Source organism: Myiozetetes cayanensis, unplaced genomic scaffold (assembly GCF_022539395.1).
Source record: "Myiozetetes cayanensis isolate MyiCay16 unplaced genomic scaffold, myiCay2020 scf4, whole genome shotgun sequence".
NCBI lineage: Eukaryota > Metazoa > Chordata > Aves > Passeriformes > Tyrannidae > Myiozetetes > Myiozetetes cayanensis.
In genome coordinates this window covers 591,863-615,091 of record NW_026087631.1, presented here as the reverse complement: position 1 = coordinate 615,091, position 23,229 = coordinate 591,863, and the positions used below count along the sequence as shown (strand labels likewise).

Below are 23,229 nucleotides of genomic sequence, written 5' to 3'. Positions count from 1 at the left end.
AATACACCAACTTTCAGCATTTACCTTCGTTCTGCTGGTGGAGCTTTTCTCAGCATCACATCTCTCCTTCAGCTGATGCTGGCATTACTTCATAATGGTAAAAGAGAGAATCAGCTAGCTTCAGAAATAAAGAAGACTGGTCTTGCTATTTTCTTAGTATGACTGCTTCCCCATTCCCATTCTTTCTTCTCAGTTGTCAAGTGGAAAACTTGTTATTCCTGTGATTTGACTGAAGAAAGGAGAGGCAAGTGCTAGGGGTAGGTATGTGTAGGAACCATAAAATGTCCGTAGATGGGTTCTTGTTTGTACATAAAACTGACAATCTTGTGATTATTCATCTGACTCTTCATGTAAAGAAGGGAAAAGTTCAGCATTTATGTCACATAGTTGCATTTTTTTTACAATCAAGAAAAGAGAGACAATTTTTTCCCCCAGCTAAAATTGGGAGCTTATTAAAAAGCCTTTGTATAGTCAGAAGGAACAAGAGATGATATGTAAGGGGCATGACATGATGGGCAGTTTCAGCACGGGTGGTGGCAATGACAAAATCTTAATGTCAGTGCTGCAGAGTAATATTGCCATGTCATGGGAACTGAAAGGAAGGAGGGTGCCATGGCTGCAGGACATGTAGGGAAATGCTGGCTGAAGGGGCATGTGAAAGGCAGAATTGAGGGATCCCTGCAAGGAGGGAATAAGAAAAAACAATTGCACTTTTCAGAGGTAAAATTGAGCAAATCAGAATGACCTTTTGATTGGTCACGTTTGGCAGATAAATGGGTGAGTTTTGGGCACACCAAGAGACAGACGCAGGCTGGAGTAAGATGTTTGCTAAAAAACTCTAATTAGTTTTGTTGTATTTGCAGGAGTTGGCTGTAAGGAGGTTCAGTTGTAAAGCAAGCAAATCTACCAAATACAAAAACAACTGCCAAACAAAGTTAGACACTTCTGTGATGTAACTTGAGGTTAAAAAAAAAAGAAAAAAGAAAAAGGGTTTTTCCTGTGTGGTAGATGATGACCACTATCCTTTCACGGTTGAAGTGAAATACATTACGGTGCCAAACACCTGCTTCTCAAACTGGCCTGTTTCAGGATGGCTGGGGATAACAAAGCAAATGCCTGTTCTGGCAGCTATAAACACCAGGAATCAGGGCCTTAATTTTGTGCAGAAAATATGCACTCAGTTTACACCACAGCAAGCACACAATGCAGTTAATCTCCCATGCAGTGTGCAAATGTCTTAATTTCTTTATGCACTGGCACATTTCACTGACATAAAGTGTCAGCCTGGCAGCAGAGTAAGTTTTTAAAATAATTTTTCCAGCATATTGTGCCCGCAGAAACAAAGGAACATATCCATGTCAGTGTCTATGTTCACTTTACAATTTTGTATATGTGCCTAAAGTCAATATATTTGTGGTGAAATTCTAGATGAGCCAGGCCCCTCTATTTGGTTGCTTCCCTGTCCTTTCTTGCAATTGTTTGTTTTTTTTAACACTGGTCTGGGCATCAAAGACTGGGGCAAGAATGGAAACACAGGTGTCTGTTTAAATCTTTTCCTAGTATGGGACATCAAACATGACTCATGAATTCTAGATATTTTACAGCTTTAAATGACCACAAGATTCATTATAAAGACTACAAGATATACTAATTTGCATTTAGATATTAAGAACCAGTGTTGTGGAATAGGTTTTTCAGTGACTTAGAATATGGGTTTTTGGTCAGTTATGTGGGTTTGTGTTAAATGTTAGTCTTAACTTGGAAGTACAATTTTATGTGAGTTCTTTTGTCAAAGTAAAATACTGCAAGTTACAGGTAAAATTTTGAATTGCCTTAGATATTTCATATGCAGCTGCTCCTGACTCTTAAATCATGTGTATGGAAAGCGAGACATGGAAATTCTTTCCACTTCAGGCAGGAAAGCCCAGCCAGGCATGCCATGCAGCAGGACAGTCTGCATGGAACACAACTCCCTGTGTTCATGCAGGACCCACCACTGCCTGCTGGCACCTGCCTGCAGGGCCTGGAGGGGTGGGGTGTCCAGGGATTTACAGTCCAGTTTCTGCATGGAAGGAATCGTCCCCAAACTCATCAAGCCTTTGGCACGTGATGTCCCACTGTAACTTGGTTTGTTCATTCTTGCAGAGGTGCCACGGGGAGGAGCCCACACATCTCGGTGTGCTGAGGAGCCCACACCTGCAAACCAACAGCTAAAACTGTCTGTGACACAAACACCAGTCCTCGAGACCTCCTTCAGCTGTGGAGATGAACTGGCTGGCTGCAGTACTCTGTGTGAGACATTTCACTGCTCTGTAGAACCTTCCTGCTTTGTTTTGGGAGTATCACTTTTCACAGTGCTATTGATGTGTCAGAAGTCCTCAGGCTCCTCATGCCTATTTCTTTAGGCTCCTTAGGCCTGCTTGTTTCCACTTGCTCAGTTCGCATTTCTGGTTAGACTTGCTTCCAGACCTTTTCCTTCCCTACTGTGTGTGAGGAATGGACAATAGGGTACAGCTAATTCCTCCTAAAGGAGAAAGCAGAGACAGCAGCAGCTGCAAACACCTCCTGGCAAAGCTGCAGACAGAACACAGAGCTGTCAGCAGAGTGCTGTGTTTCACTCTGTGCTTGGAAGAGAACGTGTGTGACCAGGAATGCATGTCCACTGCAGGCCCAGGGACTTGCCAGGCCACCCCCTCCTTGTGCTCTGCCTTTATTCTGAAGAAGGGACCCAGCAAGCGGCACAGGAAAAGAGATGGTGACCCTTGCCCATGGATAGAGTTTTCATTTCACCTGAGATTCATTTTCACAGTGAAAAGCTGCGTCCAGAAAAAGTCACCGACATCCTAACCAGATGCTGGCCCGAGGAGCTAAGAGTGGGAGACAGTCCAGGCTTCTGCACTGGGCTTTCTAATGTTATTCAGAGTAAAACTGCCACTGTGTTTGGAAAGGACTGAATTAGGGATGGGCCTTAAAAAAACCCACCCTTACAAAATGGTGTATTTTATTCAGAGAGGGCTGACTGTGAAACAGAGGTAGAATGAAACCCAAGTAGGGCAGAAGCCCACCCCCACGGGTGTCTGCCTGTCACAGCCACACACACTGACATGTAAATGTACACCAGACTTCAAGTCTTAGTTTTCACCTCCAAATGATTATTTAATGTTACATTTCTGCCTCTTGCCCCAGATGCCTGACTATACTTAAGAACAAACGACAACTGTGCAGTTCTGTTGGATTTTGGTGTGTTGACAGTCAGCTCTGGAGTGCAGAATCACTGAGCTGGAAGGGACCCACAAGGATCACTGAATCCAACTCCTGGGTGGAGGTATCATTGGACAAAACATGTTTTCCAGTAATGATTTTAGTCACAGTAAGTTTGGAAATAGATGTTTTTTGTTGTTCGCTTCTTTACTACAGTTAGTCTACAGGTCAGGAAATTAACATAGAAACACCCACCTCGAGAGAATCTTGGGTACAGTGAATAACACTGTTGGGTTTTTTCTGCTTTCAGTAGGGCCTATTAAAAACTCAAATAATTAAATGACACTCTGTGGCTCACTTCCAGTGCTTTTTTCATGATTCAGAAGGATTTTACACTAAGGGAAGACTTATATCATGATAGTGACCCTACTATATAATACATACATGAATCTCCTATTATCTCTTACTTATGATGAGTTACGGTCACAGAACTATTCAATGCCACCTTTAGTTTTCTTCTTAATCTGGAGCCTCACTGTATTTCACAATGCTTGGATTAGCAACAAAAGGCCCTGTAAGACCTGATAAAGGGCCAGGACTGCGACCTCCTTGCCATTTCTTAGGTTGTTTGGTGTTAGTGTTTCAGTTTCTGTTCAGTTTCTCAGTTGCTACCACGCATGATGGATCACAAAGTTGTAGTGAGGGAAATGTTCAAGTTAACACTGCTGAGACAGACTGGAACAGCTGTAGCAAACAGAACAAGCTACTGCTGTGCTCAATATTAAAGAAAAAATGCAAGCAGATTGTTTTGAAAGAACAAAAATGTGTGATATTCACAAAGGTGTGCAATGCCCTGTAGTTTCAGCAGGAGTGGCTATGAAGAGGTTTAAGATGTATTTAATTTCTGTGTGTCTTATGCAAGAGTCTTACCCAGCTCTGGGTTTTTTCCTTTACACAATGGAGAAGGCAAAAAGCAAGCTGGTTTCCCTTGCTGGCCTTTGCAGAAAAACCTGTGCCCTGAAGCATAACTGCTTTATAAATGGGACCCTGTAATAAGTACATCGCTGACCGTGCCTCTTCAGAGTCACTGTGGTGTCTCGGCGCGTCCCTGGACGATTTCCTCGCTGCTGCTGCTTTTGAAAGAACTCACTGAGTGTCCCAAGACTCAGGTTTTGACACTGTAAGCCTGGAAAGGGAGAGGTCAGACAACATGGTGAGGTGAAAAGGAACTGTACTCTTTGTGCTGAAGTCACCGTGGAGACGGGCTCTTACTTTACATTTTGAGAACAAAAATTTAAAAGAAATTAGCACAATTAATTTTTCTTGTTAATATCCATTAACTAACATCTTTCAGCTGCTTTTCTCCTGCTGCAAAAGCAGAAATGGGGTCATTCTTTTTCGCAAGTTTGTGAGTTAATGTTGAACCACTGTGCAATGGGAAGAACTACACATACTTGACAAAAGTATTTATTTCTACAAGATCATTTTATGTAAAACAATAGAGTACAAAAGAAGTATGTTCACAGATTTTTGTGTTTTAAATTCTTACTCTCGGAAAGGAACAATTAAAATGTCTCCAGAAGTGCTGTGCTCTACTGATCAGGAAAGAAGAGCTACAACTGAGATATCATTGTGCAAAAGGAGCAGCACAGGGGTATAAAATTCACTTTACAAGTCTGACATTTCTGGTAAAATTTAACCTAAACATCACAGAGAGAAAATGCTGATCTTTGTTTTTCCTTCAGTCCCATCCCTTCACCGGGATGATGTTAGGTCACTTTCCACAGATTATTTATGCTTCTAGTTAATGTCCCATCTCAGCTCCTGCTAATTTTATGTGGGGCATTTTTCATTATGACAAAGAAGTTACAAACAAAATTTTAAGTATACAATATACAATTTAATCAAATTCCAGAATGTCCAAATTACTGCAGTGCATGAATTGTTCAAATCAAGAGTCCTTGGTATCTGCAAACTGGAATGGTTGTATTACCAAAGACCAAGGACAAACCCCAAATGTCCTGAATCAAAGAATCACCTAAAGCCAGAGTAGCACGTGTGTGTGTAGTTTGTTTTGTGTGCATGTGGTCTCAGTTACAGTAAGCCTCTGGAAATACAGAAAGGTAAATATTTCTCTCAAATGATTGTTTTAGCAGTCACATAATCCTTCCTTTGATGTCCTGGGTCAATGAAATCCTAGTACCATCGGGGTTTAGTAGAAGATCTATTAAAAGAGTTTCTCTGTGATCTTTCCTGCAACGGAAACAGCATTTAAAGTTATTACTCTGCCATGGTAAAGGAGTATCTGTGCACTCTTGATTGCCCCAGCTTTCCAAAATGAGTTATTTTCCAGGTTACCAGCAGAGCGTGACTGTGGCTGCAGAGTTAAGAGTCGCTGTTCTCTGTAGCTTCCTAGAGCCACCACAGGGTCAGGAGAAGACGGGGAAGATCCATGGAGGAAGCATGTTCTCTTGGTTATTAGCAGGTTACTCTGGAAATAACGCTGGAGGCCAGTTCCCAGAGCAATACTGTGTGATGTGCTACATGTCCACATACAGTTCTCTAAACAGTACTGAGGTAGCCTTTTCACCTTAGGCCATTTAGTGTTTAACATCAGGACATCATAATGAACACTGATTCATTTTCTGAGAGAAAACAGCAACAGCATTTCTCAACAGCTCTTAGAAAGGTACATCTTTTTTTGCTCTAGGGCTCGACTCCTGTTCCTGCTGAACTGAGCCAGTGTGTAAAATCAGAACTGATATCAGCTCAGTAGGCACCGGAGGACGGGTCCATCAACAGCCTGGAACAACAGCAGCAGCCGAAGTTGTTTCTGACTGGAGCTGCCACCGTGTCCTGCAAATGACACACAGTGCTGAGCTACCACTGCAGAGAGACAGCCGTTAAACAGAAGACTATAAAACAAAGCTTTATTGACAATTCCAGGTTAAAGGCACAGCCAGTATTTCCTCTGACCCTTGGGAAAGCATGGAAACCAAATTACTGTAGGCAATACCTTACATTTGCAGTCAGACTGAGAGCTTAAGGAGCACTGTTTATTCTCAACTAAAAGTCTTTGGTCCTCTCTAAGTCACCTCTGCCTCTTATCCTCCATATACTGGACCTCACACACATGCATTCACTCCAAATCTACCCATCCAGCAGCAAGGTATCTGCCCTGCACAGAGTCTCCTCTCCGTTCTCTTCAGGTGCAGAACTTAGCCACTGTGAACAAAGCGGGAAACAATCACTGTTCACCAATCAGCTAAGCTCTGCACCTCGCCAGAGAGGCCTCCGTCTCGGCAGAGATCATTTTTGGAGGAGAGTCTTCTGTGGTGCTCTGCTGCTTTCCTCTTTTTTGGTTTGTTTTTTGTTTGGTTGGTTTTGTTTCATGGATGGAGAGGATTCCAGGCTGTGCACGGATCAGATAGTTATGGTGAGTTTCATGCTAGCAGCTGCGGTCATGGCTGTGTGGTAATCCCTGGCAATGTGATTTTAATCTTAAATCACAAATCATCATGCCAGGAACCCAAACAGCCACAACATTAAAAGGAAATTGAGCAGTCACACAGAGTATTGTACTCAATATCTTTAGACTTTATGTCATAGCTCATCACACACTTCTAGTCTGTCTGGAAAGCCAAAGGGGTGACTCTAGACTGTTGCTCACACACACATACCATGTAATTTTCCTGTGCTAGGTACTTACCATCAGAAGCTTGTAGAAATTTTGATTTTATTACTGAAGAAACTATAAGAAGTCAGTTCCTAGTACAGTAGTACCAGAACAAACTGCATCTCCATGTTTCTGGCCTTCAGAAGGTGGCCTTCACTAGAAGACATCTAACAGATAAGGAATTGTTGAACGTAACTCAGGTTCCTGTGAGTCCTTCATAACTGGGAGTACACAAGAATCTCTTAGCTGTACCTGTTTTAAAGGGTGGCTCCCCTACTCCACAACTGATATCCTGGTACTCTACAGTCTGATCCATCTTTCCCAAAAACGTTTTCTGGGCAGGCACAGCTCCCATCTACACAGATGACATGGCTTTTCATAAACAAACTTGCACTTGCTTTCATAGAAGCTTTCATTTTCTGTATTTCATATAAATGTAGTAAACCCCAGGAAATCAAGTGGAACTCACTGTCAAGCACTGCTTGAACAGGAGAAATTGCTAAATTAGATGCCTGAATTTTGATAACACAAATTAACTGTAAAGTTACATGAACAACCAAAGTTTGTTGGGTGAGTTTTACCATTAATCAAAGACCTGAAGTGTGCTGTACTGGAACAAACCTTCATACCAGTCTTAATTGCTTAAATGTTGAGCGTGCACGTGAGACACTGTAAGGTTGCCTCCAACTACTCAAACAGACTGAGCAGTGGGAAGCACCTTTGCAAATTACCACTTTATAGCCTACAGCAATCTTTATCCCATGAATAATTTTTGCAATTCTTCTTCCTCTCTGGTGATTTCTCCTCCTCAGTTTTGTAAACAAGCTAGCTCCCTCATGTTAAGGCTACTCTTCTTACCTCACAATCAATCTTCAAAAGCCTCACTACCCTTAACACAAACACATTTGAATTATCAGCTTGTTCTCAGATCATTCAGATTTGCTTTGAAATCCAAAGTTTCATATTTCCACTGTTGGATTAAACTCTTTTCAAAGACTGTGCTGCTTATCAAGTAAACATGCAGCTCAATTAAACAGAAATGCTCCTTGTACAACTGCAACTTCCATAAGCACCGTGAAGAATACAGAATGGGAAACAACTGCAGGCAGAGCCTGGCCTTCTTTGGCCCTTTGGACTTACAGTTGTCTCTTGTATAGTCCTTACAACGTTTACAACAAGGCCATGTTCTCCAGCTGTGCCTACATGTGTGTCACTCACTGCTCCTGCAGCTGGGCTTAAAATAAAAAAGAAAAAAAAAAAGAACCAACAAGATATTTAACAAGAGTTACTTCTCGACCTAAGTAGCCACAGGCTGCACGGTATGCCCAAGTTTACCACGTTCAGTGAGCTCTGCATATTCATTCTTTATGAAGCAAAATCAGGATGTTTAGATTAAAGTGAAAAATCACCTCTTCAGAACAACATCTCTGCCACCACTTTGGCTGAGGACGCATCCATGTGTTCTTGTGCCGAAGCAAAGCATTTACGTGCAAGTTCCTGTTGTTTTGCATCTTCATTCACCATTAATTCACCATAGAGATACACCCCCATAGCCTGAAAGAGGAACATAACACACAGGCATCCTACTACCAGTAACAACCAGTTAGTCATTCCATTGACCTGCCAGTACTTGTTTAAACCGAAAATGAAACAAAACAGACAATGCAAACCATAGAAAATACCATAAACTATTACACTCCTCCTCCCCCCAGAAGTAGTTTTCCCTGGGTCTTTTTAGCCTAAGGATGGTTGTCTATATGCTGTGTTGAGTGTGTAAAAACAGGTTATTAGTGTAAGAGGTCTATGTTACTGCACAACAACAACAAAACATTCCCACTCCACTTTCCTCAGCACTCTTCAAGTTGAACACTGTTTTCTTTTATCCACGACCTGACTTGTTTCCAAACGTCCCTTAAGGAAACAGCTTGTCTTTGCTTCAACAGGATACACATTTTCTTTCCAGTGGGGATGTTTACACAGTCATCCCTGAACAAAGACCGAGGCAGTCCACTCTGGAACTCCCATTTGGCAATTTGGTAACTGGGCATCAGCTGCTCATGGTCAGGTCTGTGTCTCACACTCCCCTATACATCTGAGATGAGCTGAACATGCACAAGTCCTGGTTTGGTACGAAGGCAGGCTCTTCCTAACTGCTTACTCTGGACACAGCAGCTACAAAAACAGGTAATGGGGCACCTGAGATCTGGGCCCCTTTGACCACTGCCAGGAAAGCACTGCCTAACAACAGCAAACATGCTGGGGATTGCCTTTTTTTATGATGATACAACTTTTTTCAGCTAATTACAGGAATTCAGTGAGTGTTAAGCTGCACTTACCAAAATAGGATTGCATTGACAAAACATTAGCAGCCCAGCATGCTGACTTTTACAAGTCAGGCTCATTGTTTGGACTTGTGGGACAGGAAAAATTTGGATAGCACAGAGAAAACACAACTTTTAACACAATTTAACACAATTTCCAGAATTAGCTGCTAAGCCTTAAAAAAAAAACCAGCTTCAACAAGAAGGGGAATTTAAAGCTTAAAAAAGACTGAAATTAAAGGAAAAAGTCTGAGAGTGGCAGAAACCTGCCAGATTCCTTGGCAATCCCCTCAGCATGCTCTCTGGCATCAGAGAACCCAGGACTCAGAGTTCCAAGGTTTGCAGTTGCACCAGGGTCAGGCAGAGCCCTTCCAGCTGAGCTCCACTCGCTTCCAGTGAGAATTTAAAAATGCTGGAGCTTCATTACAAATAGGAATTACCTTCTCTAGCCAATGCTAATAATTTCCCCCCAGGCCTAAATATTAATGTGCTGTGAACAAACTCGTGTTTTGTAGACCTGAAAAGTGTTTAAATAGTCACATTTGCATTTTTGCCCAGACATTTCAATAAGCTGTCTCTCATGATCAGTAAGGAAATGCAACTGCTCTGATATGAGTGGCAATCACTCTAGAAGCTGTGCCATAAACTTTATGCACTGCTGAAGTAAATGAAATGAAGATTACATAAAAAAAGTTGCAAAAATCATTTCCCTACACTGTAGAAAATGTCTTTATTTGGTAAATTATCTATTTCAAACATAATGTAATTCTGTATAGTTTTATCAACTCAAGGATTTCCTGGCCCCTCATCCTCCAGGTTCTGCTGGTGGTTATCAATCCTGTCACAGAATAAAAATATGCACAATATTTATAGCTCCTTGTGAAAAAATGTTTTTTTATGTCTTTTTTTTTTCCAGTTAATAAAGAGCTTGCCAAGAACTCTGGGGCCTTTTATCAGCTGAGATATAAATAGGAGGTATACTTTAGAGCTAGAAGAAAGAGCATCCCAGACTGCAATAATTCAATTGTCCTGCACTGCCTGAAAGCACAAAATCCTCATTGGCTGCAAATGGCTTTGTTCATTGTCAGCATAAAAGGTAAAGACATTAATATCTTCCTTAGACTTTGACATATCTTGCATCATTTTGTATTTTATGCATACATTTTAAATAAATAACATTCATCCTAGGCAGTGAATGTCTCTATTTTTACAGTTCATAGTGAATAAAAATAAATAACATTGAAATAGACAGAACAAGGCAGCGGTGCAATTAGAATTTTAAGTTCATAATGGCCTAAATAAAAGGCTCTTGTAAGGACATCATGCAGGCCCCTTTGAGGCCTTCAGAATGTTGTGGTAGCATTCACTGGGTATGGCTGTGCTACCCTTCTCCTTCTGGCTGTCACCTCGTAGGCAGAAGTCATCCCAGCACTGCCTGCTCTGCACAAACCTCACACCTACACTCACAGTCAGCCCTGCTGCCTCATCCTGCAAAGGGAACCAGTGCTGAGAAGTATCTTCCCAACATCACTGCTGCCTCTGGGCTGCATAAAAGGGAAGAAGAGGCCAGATTATATCCTACTGTACCACTTGACAGAAGATTTGGATGCTTAGGTGGGGTTGAAGATGCCTACCCTAGGGGGCTTTCTTAAACCACAATGTGGCAGGGACAGAAGCAGCAAAAACTGAATGCACAGACAAGTTTTTGACACACTGCAGCAAGAAAAGATATTAAAATATTTTTTTTTGTTTCAGATTAGGGGTGTCAAAAAGTTGATTGTTTCCAAAATGCTAACTGAAATGTAACTTACCTGATCTTCTCTGAGAAACCTCTCAACATCTCCATACCCAGGCACATACTTGTGTTTAATGACAAGTTCACACCACCGATGACGAACCTGCAGGAAGGAAAAACAAAAGAAAACAAAAGAAAACAAAAGAAAAGAAACTGCATTCTATCTGTGTGAGTGTTGACAAACAATCCATCTGCTCCCAATTTGGCTTTTTTGTCATTGCTGACTTTGGGTTCTTTGGCAGGTTGGGTTTTTTTCCCCCAGTATCCTGGCAAGTTTTTCCCCAAGCAGCGCTGCTCACACCTCAGCCTGGGTTTGGAAACCCAGAATGCCCAAAGAAACCCCTGTTCTGTGCCAGTGAACCAGCCCACATCCAGGCACAGACCTGCAGCTTCTGCACTGCCACTGTTTCCAGCCTTGACTTTCTTTTCTTTAAGTTAGGCTAGAGGTTATTTCTTTTACACTGTTAGAAGGTGGGGTATGGAGGGTGGGGGGGACCAGAGATTACAACTGCACAGATCTGGAAAAGCCACAACATAAAACTGCTGATTTCCCCTCTGCCAGTGCATAATACCAGTGATAAATACAGTCCTGTACCAATATTACATCCATGCCAAAAGGGTAAGAGTTAGAGATAAACCCATGAAACAGGGAGCCTTCAGTTAAATGAAACAGTTTTGCCACCACATCTTTGCTAGTAATAGGTTTTAAGCACCTTGTAAAGCATATAATATCCATCTCTATTTAAGAAGCCATTGTGCTGTTCTACCATTGACATACACATTGACAAAAACAGTTACTGACATTCTGAAATGAAATTTTCAGGCAAATCACAACTGAAAAATGTTTCTGTTTAAGTAGTACGAACACAAAATCCATATGAGTCTTTATGTTGTTGTCTGTACATTTCTGACTTTGTTCTTAGCTACTCTTGCAGTGTAAGGGTCATTTCACTCTCCAGCAAGGCTTGCCCAGCTGTAGGCAGTGATCAGACTAACATCTGATATTCTGGTAGTGGTTCAACACTGATACTAAGGGAAAGCAGGCAGGTGGAGTAACTCCCAACCCTTCTGTTACAGCCTTTGCTCTCACAGTCTTTCAAAAGTCAGGGCACTAAATAATAATCACCTTTCATGATAAGAATAAAACATCAGCAGTTCTAATATTTTTTCAAAACTGAGTCCAAATTGTGTTTATATCAAGTAGCTGAGCATGAACCTTTCCTGAATGACAGATTTACTGATAACATTGAGAATGGGAGCCAGAAAGGGAAGGGGCAAAAAGGGACACTGGGGTATACTCTTGGTTTTGGAAATAAGGTGTTTGAAAATAATTTCCTTTTCATCCTGGTTCTTACCAGCTTTACATCTCAGGAAAAAAAGTCTCAGACTTATGTAATTAGATGTTAATTCTAGTACCATAATCAATACATGATAAATGCTCACAGGATGTGGAAGAGTCCTTTTTGTGTACTTGACACCTCTTTCCAGCAACCCCTTATACAAAATAGTTTGAACACAACTTACAAACGGAATAAAAAGCCGCAGGGTTTTGGGGCTGAGTAGATTTTGCACTCCCTGCATGTAAGATACCCAACAGTTACAGTGCAGTGCATGGTAAGGAATAATTGCTGTCTCCTAAAGCTTTTTGCTGACAAAATAACAGCTGTTAAAGAGTCCTGCAAGTGGAACCAGGGCTCAATTTACAAAAGAAATAACTTTCCAAGATTCAGTTCACTTTGCAGTAGATGCCCATATTCATAATGCAGACTTCTAAAACCCTGCCCAGCTGCTGCTTCTCCCTGGAGACACTAAATGTTTCACCAGTAAAGCTCTTCCCAGGCAATCCAGCTTTGTTAGAGGGTTTCTCACAGCACCAAGCAGCTCCAAGCCTGGACAGTCCAGGCTCAAAACTTAACATACACCTCTCCCATCTGTAGGGTGAGTTAACCAAACAGAATATAAACACATATAAAAGACTGCAGATATATTTTACTTTGCACAGTTTGCCATATATTAAAAAAACCCAACCAAACAAAAAAAACCCAAACAGAATTCTGTATGTATTCTCAAAGCAATGTGGAGAACTGTGAGGAGGAGAAAGGGGCTGTGGTCCCCTCCTGTGATCACTGCCCTCCTACAGCTCCTGGTCCAGCAGTTACAGCACTTACCCAGTGGGTAAGCAAGCAATCAAGTCCAGCTTCTGTAGCTGCTCAAGACCTCAAACTGTGCCTTCAGTGGGGATATTTCAACAGCAGATTACCATGTACTCTGGGATGGGGCTCTCCTCGTACCTCCTGGTGGAGCTGTTTTTTCTCCTGAAGTTATTAAAACATTTATGGAGCAACAAGACTTCAGGGCCTATATTTCTGACTGTTCTTATAAGAAGCAGGGACCTGGTTCACAAACCAGTTGGACCCCAAAACATATCTTGTGGTGCAACCCTTGTAGCTGCATCAACAGCAGAACAGAAGTTCTCTCTGTGAAGCCATTCACGTGGTCTCACTTCCCCACATAACAATGTCATGTATGAATGACTCACATTTGCAGTGGCCTGATCACCAGAATCCCAATTACTTTGGGAAATACGGAATTAAACTGTGCCTGTTCCCTTAACTGTTCTCCCCTCCTTCTGTCTTTGGCAACCACCCTCCTTTCAGAGAGTTAAAAAGAAAAACATTTATTTGCTGAGTGAGATCCGTGACAGCACACACTTCCCTTTCTCTCTTTCTCCACTTTTTCCCTTCTTTCTCAGGGTGAGTACAAACCCCGGCACATTTCCAGACCCGGAATGCTGGCCCTTTGCCGGCTGGGACAGAAGCAGCGTGTCTGTTACTCTCAGATTACACGTTTGTCTCCTGCCCTCCAAAAGCCCCAGATGCTCCCGCGGCAGAACTGCAGGAGGATCAATTGCTGCCGTGAAACCGCGGGCTCAGTCAGCCCTGGCGGCTCCCCTGGGGCCAGGCTGGGAGAAGGGAGAGCACAGAAACCAGGCTGGCCCCGAGTCCAAGAGGGGCAGGGCTCACCCTGGATGATGAGGACTGAGCTCCTGCCCCGGTGCCCAAACCGCAGCCACAGCAAAGGCGTTCACTGCATCCCCAGGTACTGCATCCCCAGAGACTGCATCCCCAGAGACTGCAGGGTGCCGTAAGGCAGCGATTTCTCTGGGATACTCCACGCCCTAGGCTGATTCCATGACCATAAGACTTTTAGTCACACAACAGTGGTGTGGAAAAAATAATTCAGTTCCCAGTGTCTGGTCCAGTGGTTGGAGCAGCAGGAGTAAAACAGACCCCGCAGCCTCATGAATGAGTCATGGCACAGGCACTTCCAACAAAACAGTATCAAAAGGAAATTCTGAAAGCTGAGTAGCTAGTGGTAGGACTGAGTTAACCATACTGCATCCTGTGTGCACTCTTCTTGGCTTTTCTTTCCCTCCTAGGAGCAAATACTCAGTGGCAAAAATAAGAATTCGTTAGTCCTCTCCCAGTTTTCTCCCTGCACGTTTCTCTGAACTGTTCTACACAGTGCATGTGTCACTTTGGCTGGTTACAGCATAAACAACAAGCTAAACCTGAAAAGTAATTTACAGCAATCCATCCTGTTATTGCTGGCAGAAAGCACACAGGACTTTTCTGGATCTGAAGCAACACCTTCAACTGTCCAACCACCCACACACACTCTTACTGGTTTGGCAGCTGCAAGGACACACATGCCAAAGTTGGAAACACAATTTATTTTCTTAGCCTGTGAGTGCTGTCCTTCCAAGCCCAGGAGTGATGGCTGACACTCTCCAAGATGGGACAAAGTGGGGCACAGGGGTGATGGAGGCCTGCTGGGACCTCAGGTTCCTTCTGGATGGATCATCACTGCTTGGAAATAGGTTTTTTCCTCCTGCCCTGCTTCTGGAGGTGGTGCAGACATTTCCACTGCCAGCTTTGTAGGCTAAACAAAGTTTGTAACTGTGATTTCTGCAAGACACTACTCACAGTAGTAGTGCATTTCTGAGGCACAGTCCAGTGGTATGACAACACTGAGACCATCACTGTCTCAGGTACAACATTTGATTTCATAAATATCAACCACACTGAGGTGTAAATATTGTCTAGCACCTAAACAGAACATCTTGGAATGGATGTTCTGGATCTGGATGCTGCCAGATAGCAGAGTTCTAAATTTAGGAGCAGCACCTTATACAAAGGGGCCTCAGAGTATCTTTTAATGCCATTGTAAGAAAAATACACAGCATTGTACAATGATTTGTAACTCAAACATTACCTATATTTTGACAGTGCAATGGAAGATAACGAGAAACCAAAATTACGCTTTGCCTGTTTTCAGACAGTGCAAGCTATTGCATGAGACTATTCAAGAGATATAAATACTTACATAAAATATATTAATAATCCATCTCTAAGACAGTCTGTAGGAGAATTAGAGACCTTTTGTGTTAAGGCAGGAGTAAACCAACTGATGGGAATTTGAGGAGTCTCGAGGACTAAGTGTTTTGAGAACACGACAAGGACTGGACATCTGCAGGAGCGAGAAAAACAGCACCTGCAGATGGGAGTTTGAGCTGGACCTGCCAGGAGCCATGTGAATAAAAGTGTTGTGGTTAGATAAGGAAAAGAATTTAGAAAATAAGATATGTTGACTAACCAATAATAATCGTGTGAACAGTGTGTGTTTTGTGTGTGTGACCAATAACAGGATAAGTAGTGTAATATGTGGTAATTATTGAATTGTATAAAAGTAAGTGTAATTTCCAATAAAGATGAAGCTTCCAAAACATCATACTGGTGTGTGTGAAGTTTCCACTGGGTCTCACACGTGCTTACAACAGTCCTTATATTGTAGCAACCTGGGCCAAGAACTTTTGGAAACGGTGCTTGAAGCTGATGGACTAAACCCATCTAAGGTATCACATGGATGGCTTCACTTTCAAAAGAAAAGCTCCCAGTGACAAATACACTTGAGAAACAACATTTTTGAGCTATTTTGAAGCCATCTCAAATTACAGAGATACTAATTTTTTCTAACCCAGGTGGTAAATTCCTTTACCTAATCCATATTATTCTCCCCTGTGCCACACAATCATAGAATGGTTTGTGTTGAAAGGGGCCATAAAGCTCATCCAGTCCCACTCCTGCCATGGGCAGGGACACCTTCCACCAGCCCAGGCTGCTCCAAGCCCCGTCCAACCTGGCCTTGGACACTTCCAGGGATGGGGCACCCATAATTTCTCTGGCCAACCTGTTGTAGTGCCTCACCACCATCACATTAAAGAACTTTTGTCCAAAAACATCTAATCTAAACTTACTCTCTCTCAGTCTGCAGCCATTCCCCCTCGTTCAGCCACTCCAGGCCCCTGTGGAAAGTCTCTCTCCATATTTCCTGCAGGCTCCCTTCAGGCACTGGAAGGCTGCAATTGGGTCACTTTGAAGCCAATCCCAATTCTCTCTGCCTTTCCTGCTCTGGGGTAACTCCAACAGCTCTGCATCCTTCCCGTGCTGGGGACCCCAGGGCTGGGGCAGCTCTGCAGGGGGGTCTCACCTGAGGGGGCAGAGGGGCAGAATCCCTCCCCTTGACAATCAGACAAGCCTAACAAACATCCTCACAAGCCTAAAAACCATCCTCCATGTGTAACACTGCAATGAGCTGGCTTGCTCGTGTTCTCGAGCACAAAACAAAAAATAAATATTTTACTTCTGAGGTCTACCAGTGAGATTTAGAAAACAAGTAATTTAAAGCATGCCTTTGTTAAAAGGAGAAAAGAGGCTAGACTTTACTAAGCCTTTTGGTCTGCAAATGGGAGACTGGCTTCAGGGGAAATGAGTACATTTTGCTAATAGCTGGATCCAATTTAAAAGGCGCCATGAGACAACAAATCTAAATCACCGAACAAAAGCAACATACTTAGAGATCTTAGAAAATGGGGTACTTTGAAATAAATAGAGTAAGCTATTGTGCAACAAAATGGAACCTTTATTAAAGGTATGAGGCATATGAGATTTTTATAAAACACATGTTCAGACTCCATTGAAAAAATTATTTGAACAACTTGGCTCTTAAATGTTAATTAAAGAGCCCCAGAGGTCAGACTACAGTCTTTTTTTCCACAGAGGAAAAAATACACAGAACTTTTCCAAATAACCAAGCTATGCTACTACAGACTAGTTTTAAATAGCAATAAGGAAGTTGGTATCTCCAGAGCACCGGAATGCTGTTCTGCTCCATCTGAAAGCATTTATCTCCAGCCTCTTCCCATCTACACATAAATTGGATTCAAATATTAGATCATTTTCCTAGATAATTGAAGAACAACACCACATGCTACAAGACAATACTTGGACTAAAAAACAGGTTTTACAATTGCGTGAGATGGGAGAATTACAGGTTAAGAATTTCCAGTTTTACAGTGCATTTAATGACTCTTTTACCCTTTTACTCTATCTTAGCTCTTTAATCCACCAGCCAGTTTGCACCACAGACTTTTCACTCTACATAATCTGATTTTCAAATGGGCACTCCTATCCTTTATGCCACAGAACACTCACGCTTTCACACGTGAACTGGATTTCATGGCCGCTTGCCCGAGTGAGGGATGCTGAAGCGGCTCACAAGGAGCAATGAAACAGCCATGTTACAACTGTGTTGACAGAATACCAGTCTGGCAATCTGAAAAAGTGTACTTAAAAGCCAAAAACCTACTGGACGCAAGCAGAATGGATTCATAATTTTGGCAGGGATTCTGTAATTGTGATTATTGTGCATGCCAAGGTTTTGTCAAGAGACTGAGCAAAGAATTCAACTCTCAGCTTAAATTAGTTGTATTTTGGACCAAAAACTCCTGGATTTTTCATAGCCTAAGTTATCTCCCAGGTCCTGTAGCACTTGCTGTGACAGTACTGCAGAGCCAGAGAACCCGAGGGTCTTTGACAGCAGCTTTCCTGGAGATCCCACAGCACCCAGCTGCAGCTAATGCTGCTTCCTACACTGCAGTTCTCTTTCTCCCTTAAACACTTCATCTGCCAGAGCTACGGTGCAAATCATGATAACACCCTGAGTTCAACAAACAGCTTTTGGTAGCTGCATTTTACTTTGAGTGCTGGGATGAGCCCCTGCTCAGCAGCTGGACCCGAGGCAGACTGAACTGCCTGAGCTCCAGGGTGCCCTGCACGGGACACACTGACTGCACAGGCAGCCCCTGGTGTTGATTCCTACAACCCTGGACAACCTCCTTCCCCTCTGTGCATCACCACGAGTATCTCAGTATCTCAGCCCACTGAGGACCCAGCCAAATGAAGCACTGTCATTCAGGAAGCCCCAAGGCACTAAAGGGCTGGCTAATCAACATTTTCATCTGGAGCTAATTGTCTTTCTGTGGAGAACTCTGTAGAGGTCTAAAATAATTTAAAATCTGGAGCACAAACTGGCCACTAAATGATCACTGTTTTAGTGGAATACCACACTTTAAATTTTGGTAATATGGGTATCAATATTCTATTTTCTTTAAATCATTTTACCCCTTCTGATTTGTACTTTTGCACAGATCAAGCAATTGCCCACTATGAGGGGTGTTGACAACAGGGGAGAAGGACTTGCAGGCCTCATCTCTCCCTCCTCCACTCAGCCACACTGATGAAAGAGCTGTTGGTAGGGCTCATGCAACAAGTGCATTTTATTTAGTTACAGAAAAGAAAGATGTTGTACAATCAAGGTTTTGAAAGGCAAATTCTGTTGCTTGTTCAGCATCAGACTGTGGGACAGCTGGCAGTATTTGAAGCTGTACCTGTGCAGGTGTGCCAGAGGGTCAGGCAGCACGCTCCCACAGCTCTGCAGCCTCAAGGAGCCATCAACAGATGCCTGCTTTTCCTTCTCACCTTTACAAAAGTGATTACGGGCACGTATTTCCTTCCATCCCTCTTCCTCCCCTCCAAACACATGCTCCTGTTGTAGTATTCACCCAGTTCTACAGAATGCAACTGAGCTTCACTGCTGGAAAGGTTTCTGTAGTACCACCCCTTTGCTCAAGAGCAACCTCATCAGCTCCCACAGACCCCAAACATGACTCCATTCCAGCTGCAAACAAAACATGTACCCCTCCCACAGCCAGTGCAGGAGGCTCTTTCCTGCATAAGCATGCAGAAGCCTGGGAATCACAAAACATGTTGCTTCAGAAAGTCCAAGCAGAGCAGGGGGCATCCCCGCTGCTCTCCGTGATCAGAAGGGCGTAGCGACCTAAGGACAGCACTTCAGGACAAGGTTCATTCTTGGCAATGAGGAGGCTGCTGAGGACTTGTTTGGAGAAGACAAATGTCCTTTTTTTCCCATCTCAGGTTTGCAAACAGGGAGCTCACAATTACAGATCAGACACTCTTCTCCCCATGTGGGCCCCATCTGTGATCAATGACAGCTGTGTTGGTAGGAGAAAAATTTTCCAAAAGAAGTCAGAAAAGGCAAGAGACTAAGAAACCATGTCTAATCCCTTTTCAAAGGTGGTACAGGCTGTGCCTCTCTTCTGATGCCAAAGCTCTCACTGAAAACAAGGAAGTGGCTTGGTTGGGATGCCAAATCCTGTAATCCCAGTGCTCTTCAGCTCTGCCCCTCCTTGCCCTGTCTAAATGGAGACAGATAAACAACAGGATCTGGTCTCCTGCTCTTCTTCTTTTACAGCAGACCAATAAAGTGATGATGGGCAATGACCTACAGAGCAGTTAGATGAGAAGAGGGCCACCAGCACCAAGGTAGTGTGGCAGCTTCACCAGCGCTGTCTGAGAGAGCACATTCCCTTGGTGCCTGAAGGCTTTTCTCACCACATGCCTATCTGCACTGCCACCAGCTCCATGCTGGGGAGAGCAGCTACTATATCACAGCGCATGTGAGGCAACGAAATGTCTCATACAGCGTGTGAACTCACTTAATTTGAAAAAAACCAAAGGTTTTTAAAAATAAGCCTTAGTTAAAAACAGAAATACATTACTTACACTGAAACTGAATGCTTCCCCTTTCCCCTGCCTTTTCAGGATCCCTGCTCAGCATGCTGGAGCATCAGTGCCACTCACAGCTTGCAGCAAGATGAAGATGCTGGGAAAGATGTTATCCTCTGCCTTTCCAACAATTTCACTGCATATGTGTGCTGAGCTTTGCTTCCTGTGGTGCTGCCAGCTCTCAGGAGCATGGCTGCCTTTTGGCTGGTGGCAGAAGAAATGCTTGAGCCACCTCACAAACCTCTCTGCAGCTCTGGCACTGGAAGATGGGCTGGCATCCCAGCAGGACTCTGCACCAGAGCAGGGTGGGTCCCAGCACTAACCCTACAGCACCTCCTGCCTCCCCTGTCCCCGCTGGCAGGGGACAAAGCCCCGCTGGGGCTTTGCTCTTGCTGCTCTCTGTCCTCACTTCTCCCTTCTCCCAGCTGGGTGCTGAGATGAAGAAGTCACATGCTGAAGGTGATTAAGGACAGGATTCTGGGGAGCCAGGAGATACTGAACCTTGGAGGGAGGGAAAGGAAGACCAGGCCCCAGCCTTAGGTACAACCAGTATCACAGCAGGGACAATCCCACACCTTCAGGAAGGTAAGCCTGGCTCCGGTTTATGCTTACATCCCAACTGACATTGCAGCCAAAATGCACCACCACAACTGCTGCCCCATCTCACACACAACTCCATCCACATTCCCTCTGACACCCTACTGAAACAGCTGCCAGTAACAATGCCTAGAATTTGACAGAACCACAGAATGCTTTGGGTTAGAACAGACCTTGAAGACACGCAGTTCCAACCCTCCCAGCATGGTTGGGGACACCTTCCACCAGCCCGGGTTGCTCAGAGCTCCATCCAGCCTGGCCTTGGACACCTGCAGGGATGGGGCAGCCACAGCTTCTCTGGGCAGACTGTGCCAGGTCCTCCCCACTCTCTCAGTAAAGAATTTCTTCCTAATAGCTAATCTAAACCTTCTCTCTTTCAGTTTGAAGCCATTACCCCTTGCTCTATCCTAACAATATCTCTGCAAACAGCAAAAATATTTTTTTTTGTATCAACAGAGCAAGTGATTCAAATATTTCCTGTGACCACTGGCTCTCCCAGCTGTCTCTGGACAAAGTCTGCTCACAATTTTTACCCATACAGTGTCTGCATATGTATTTCAACACAAGTTACTTACACATGCACTTAAAAGTCTGCTGGGCTTCTAAAACCAGAAGTTATAGCGGGAAAGAGCACATAAACACAGACATCAGATGGAGAAATCCAGCTCTGAAGAGCCTGAGCTCAAGCACATGAACCGTCTGTTACCAATTATGATTAAATTATAACTCCTGTTCAGTAAAAGGAAAGGCTGCTGTAAGTATTAAGGCAACAGTAAGCTATCCCCCTTGCCTATGCCCCTCTCTCCATCCCTCTACTTTTATCTTCTCCTTCTTGTAACTAAAGGCAACAAAAAGAGTCTTCCTTTTACCTTTGGTCTCCCACAGGGACTGTGGTCAAATCACTTGTTATTTCCAAGCAAGATTACTGTCATAGACAGAATCTGGAGCTCCACGTGAAAAATAGACTCAAATTCCAAGCAATGAACAATGTGGCTGCCTGGTTTTCCCTCAGCTTAGGTCACAGCCAGCCTGTTCAGCCTATGCTCACGACCTTCTGATTTCATGTACTTTAAAACCTGACTTCCAATTTTCATACAATTAAACACAAGACTTTGATTTCAAAGACAAAGACCTTTCAGTATTGCAGCCCCCTTTCCCCAACTCCCAGCAAAAATTAATGAGAAATATATTGATTTCATAAACTGAGAAGGAATATGGCCATTCCTGCAATGAGAACATCTAGCTTTTACTCCATGTCACATATTTTTAAGTTATCTTCTCCTCCTCTTCTGTTCCCTGCTGCTGGAATGCAGTGACCCATACAGTGGGTTAGTAGTTTTGCATTGTCCTGTTTCTTGAACTATTTAGACCTCGAATGGCAGAGCAGCTTTTTTCCAAACTGTGGTCCTATTCAAGCATAACCTGCATCTGCAGTCAGCCTTTAATCAGGAATGAGAAGTACTAGATGAGCTATTTGGATGAAGCCTCAAAAATAGGTTTATTTTAAATAAAAAATATTTTCAGATTTTTTTTTCCAGAATTAAAAAACAAAACAAAACCAACCAAACCTCCTCCCATCCTTCCCTACCCTCCCAAAAAAACGAACCCAATCCTATTGCTGATAGTTAAGGGATTTTGTTTGTGTTTAAAAAGAACCCATACCCCTCCTTTACATCATGGCCACTATATCAGTGCTATCATTTTTATATATATATATATATATATATATATATATATAATTTATATATCTATATATCATTTAGATTTCATTTACAAGGCCGGGGGTTTGTATTATAGAGCTGGGTTTGTACTACTCTACACAGAATACTGTATAAAATTTCATATAAAGCCGTTGCTTCCAATTCAGAACACCTTTGGGATTGAGTTTGGAAGCCTCCACCACTTCATTCTCCTTGGTGGACAACAGGACACAGAATTATCTCCAATCTCTTCCTCCACGGATTCTCTGGACAAGCAGTAAAAAGAATCCAAATCAACCCAATTACATACTTGGTTCCTTGCTACCATCAGCTCCCCTGCTTTCCAAGTCTCACTAAGTTGCTGAGCTGCCAGATAAAAAGGAAATTAAGTCCAAAACCAGTTAGAAAAATAAGGGGTGATAAGTGAACAGCACCAGTAATGGCACCAGCCAGGGGCACGAACACTCCTGCCAATGTCACCCACCAAGTGAGATCACTTGGAGCAAACGTGTTGGTGTTGGCTCTGGAGGGGTGTGGGACCACGGCTGCTGACTGGTGCAAAGCTATTTTCAGTGCTCCATAAATCTCGTGCTCTGATCGTGCCCTTCAGCTAACGCTGATGGAGGGATTTTCTGTTCTTCTCAAGTGGCTGGAAAAGCCCCCCTACTTCACATGTAGCAACAGACCAGCCCAAGTTATAGCTACCTGAGATTATCCTTGGTTCAGTCTTACAAATTCATCCCAAGACATCCACTCAGTCACGACAAGCACGAGTCAGAGTGAGTCTCATGGGACGACTCCCACTGCTGTTACTGGAAGAGTTTTTCCCTCATCTTATTCCAATTTTCTCAGCCTCACACTGAATTTTGGACCTCATCTTTGGCAAGCAAGTCCTAGAAGCGACTCTTTTCAAAGCTCTTTTCACTGGAACAAGATCCAACTCCTGCAAATG

General features: G+C 43.2%; 1 protein-coding gene across 9 annotated transcripts in view; it reads right to left on the bottom strand.

The window, feature by feature from the left end:
- Positions 1-6: 6 nt before the first annotated feature.
- The window catches only part of AOPEP (aminopeptidase O (putative)), a 178,852-nt gene continuing 155,629 nt past the window's right edge, over positions 7-23,229 (bottom strand). For 4 of the 9 annotated variants that reach the window (XM_050329447.1, XM_050329449.1, XM_050329453.1 and 1 more), the window contains 3 exons: positions 11,010-11,096; positions 8,287-8,431; positions 7-8,106 (listed from right to left, as the gene is read on the bottom strand). In XM_050329447.1, coding sequence (XP_050185404.1) covers positions 8,291-8,431; positions 11,010-11,096 — 228 coding nt within the window. In that variant the 3' untranslated portion in view covers positions 7-8,106; positions 8,287-8,290. The remainder of the gene's footprint in view (positions 8,107-8,286; positions 8,432-11,009; positions 11,097-23,229) is intronic. The other 5 variants (XR_007630555.1, XR_007630556.1, XM_050329450.1 and 2 more) reach the window with 5 other exon arrangements.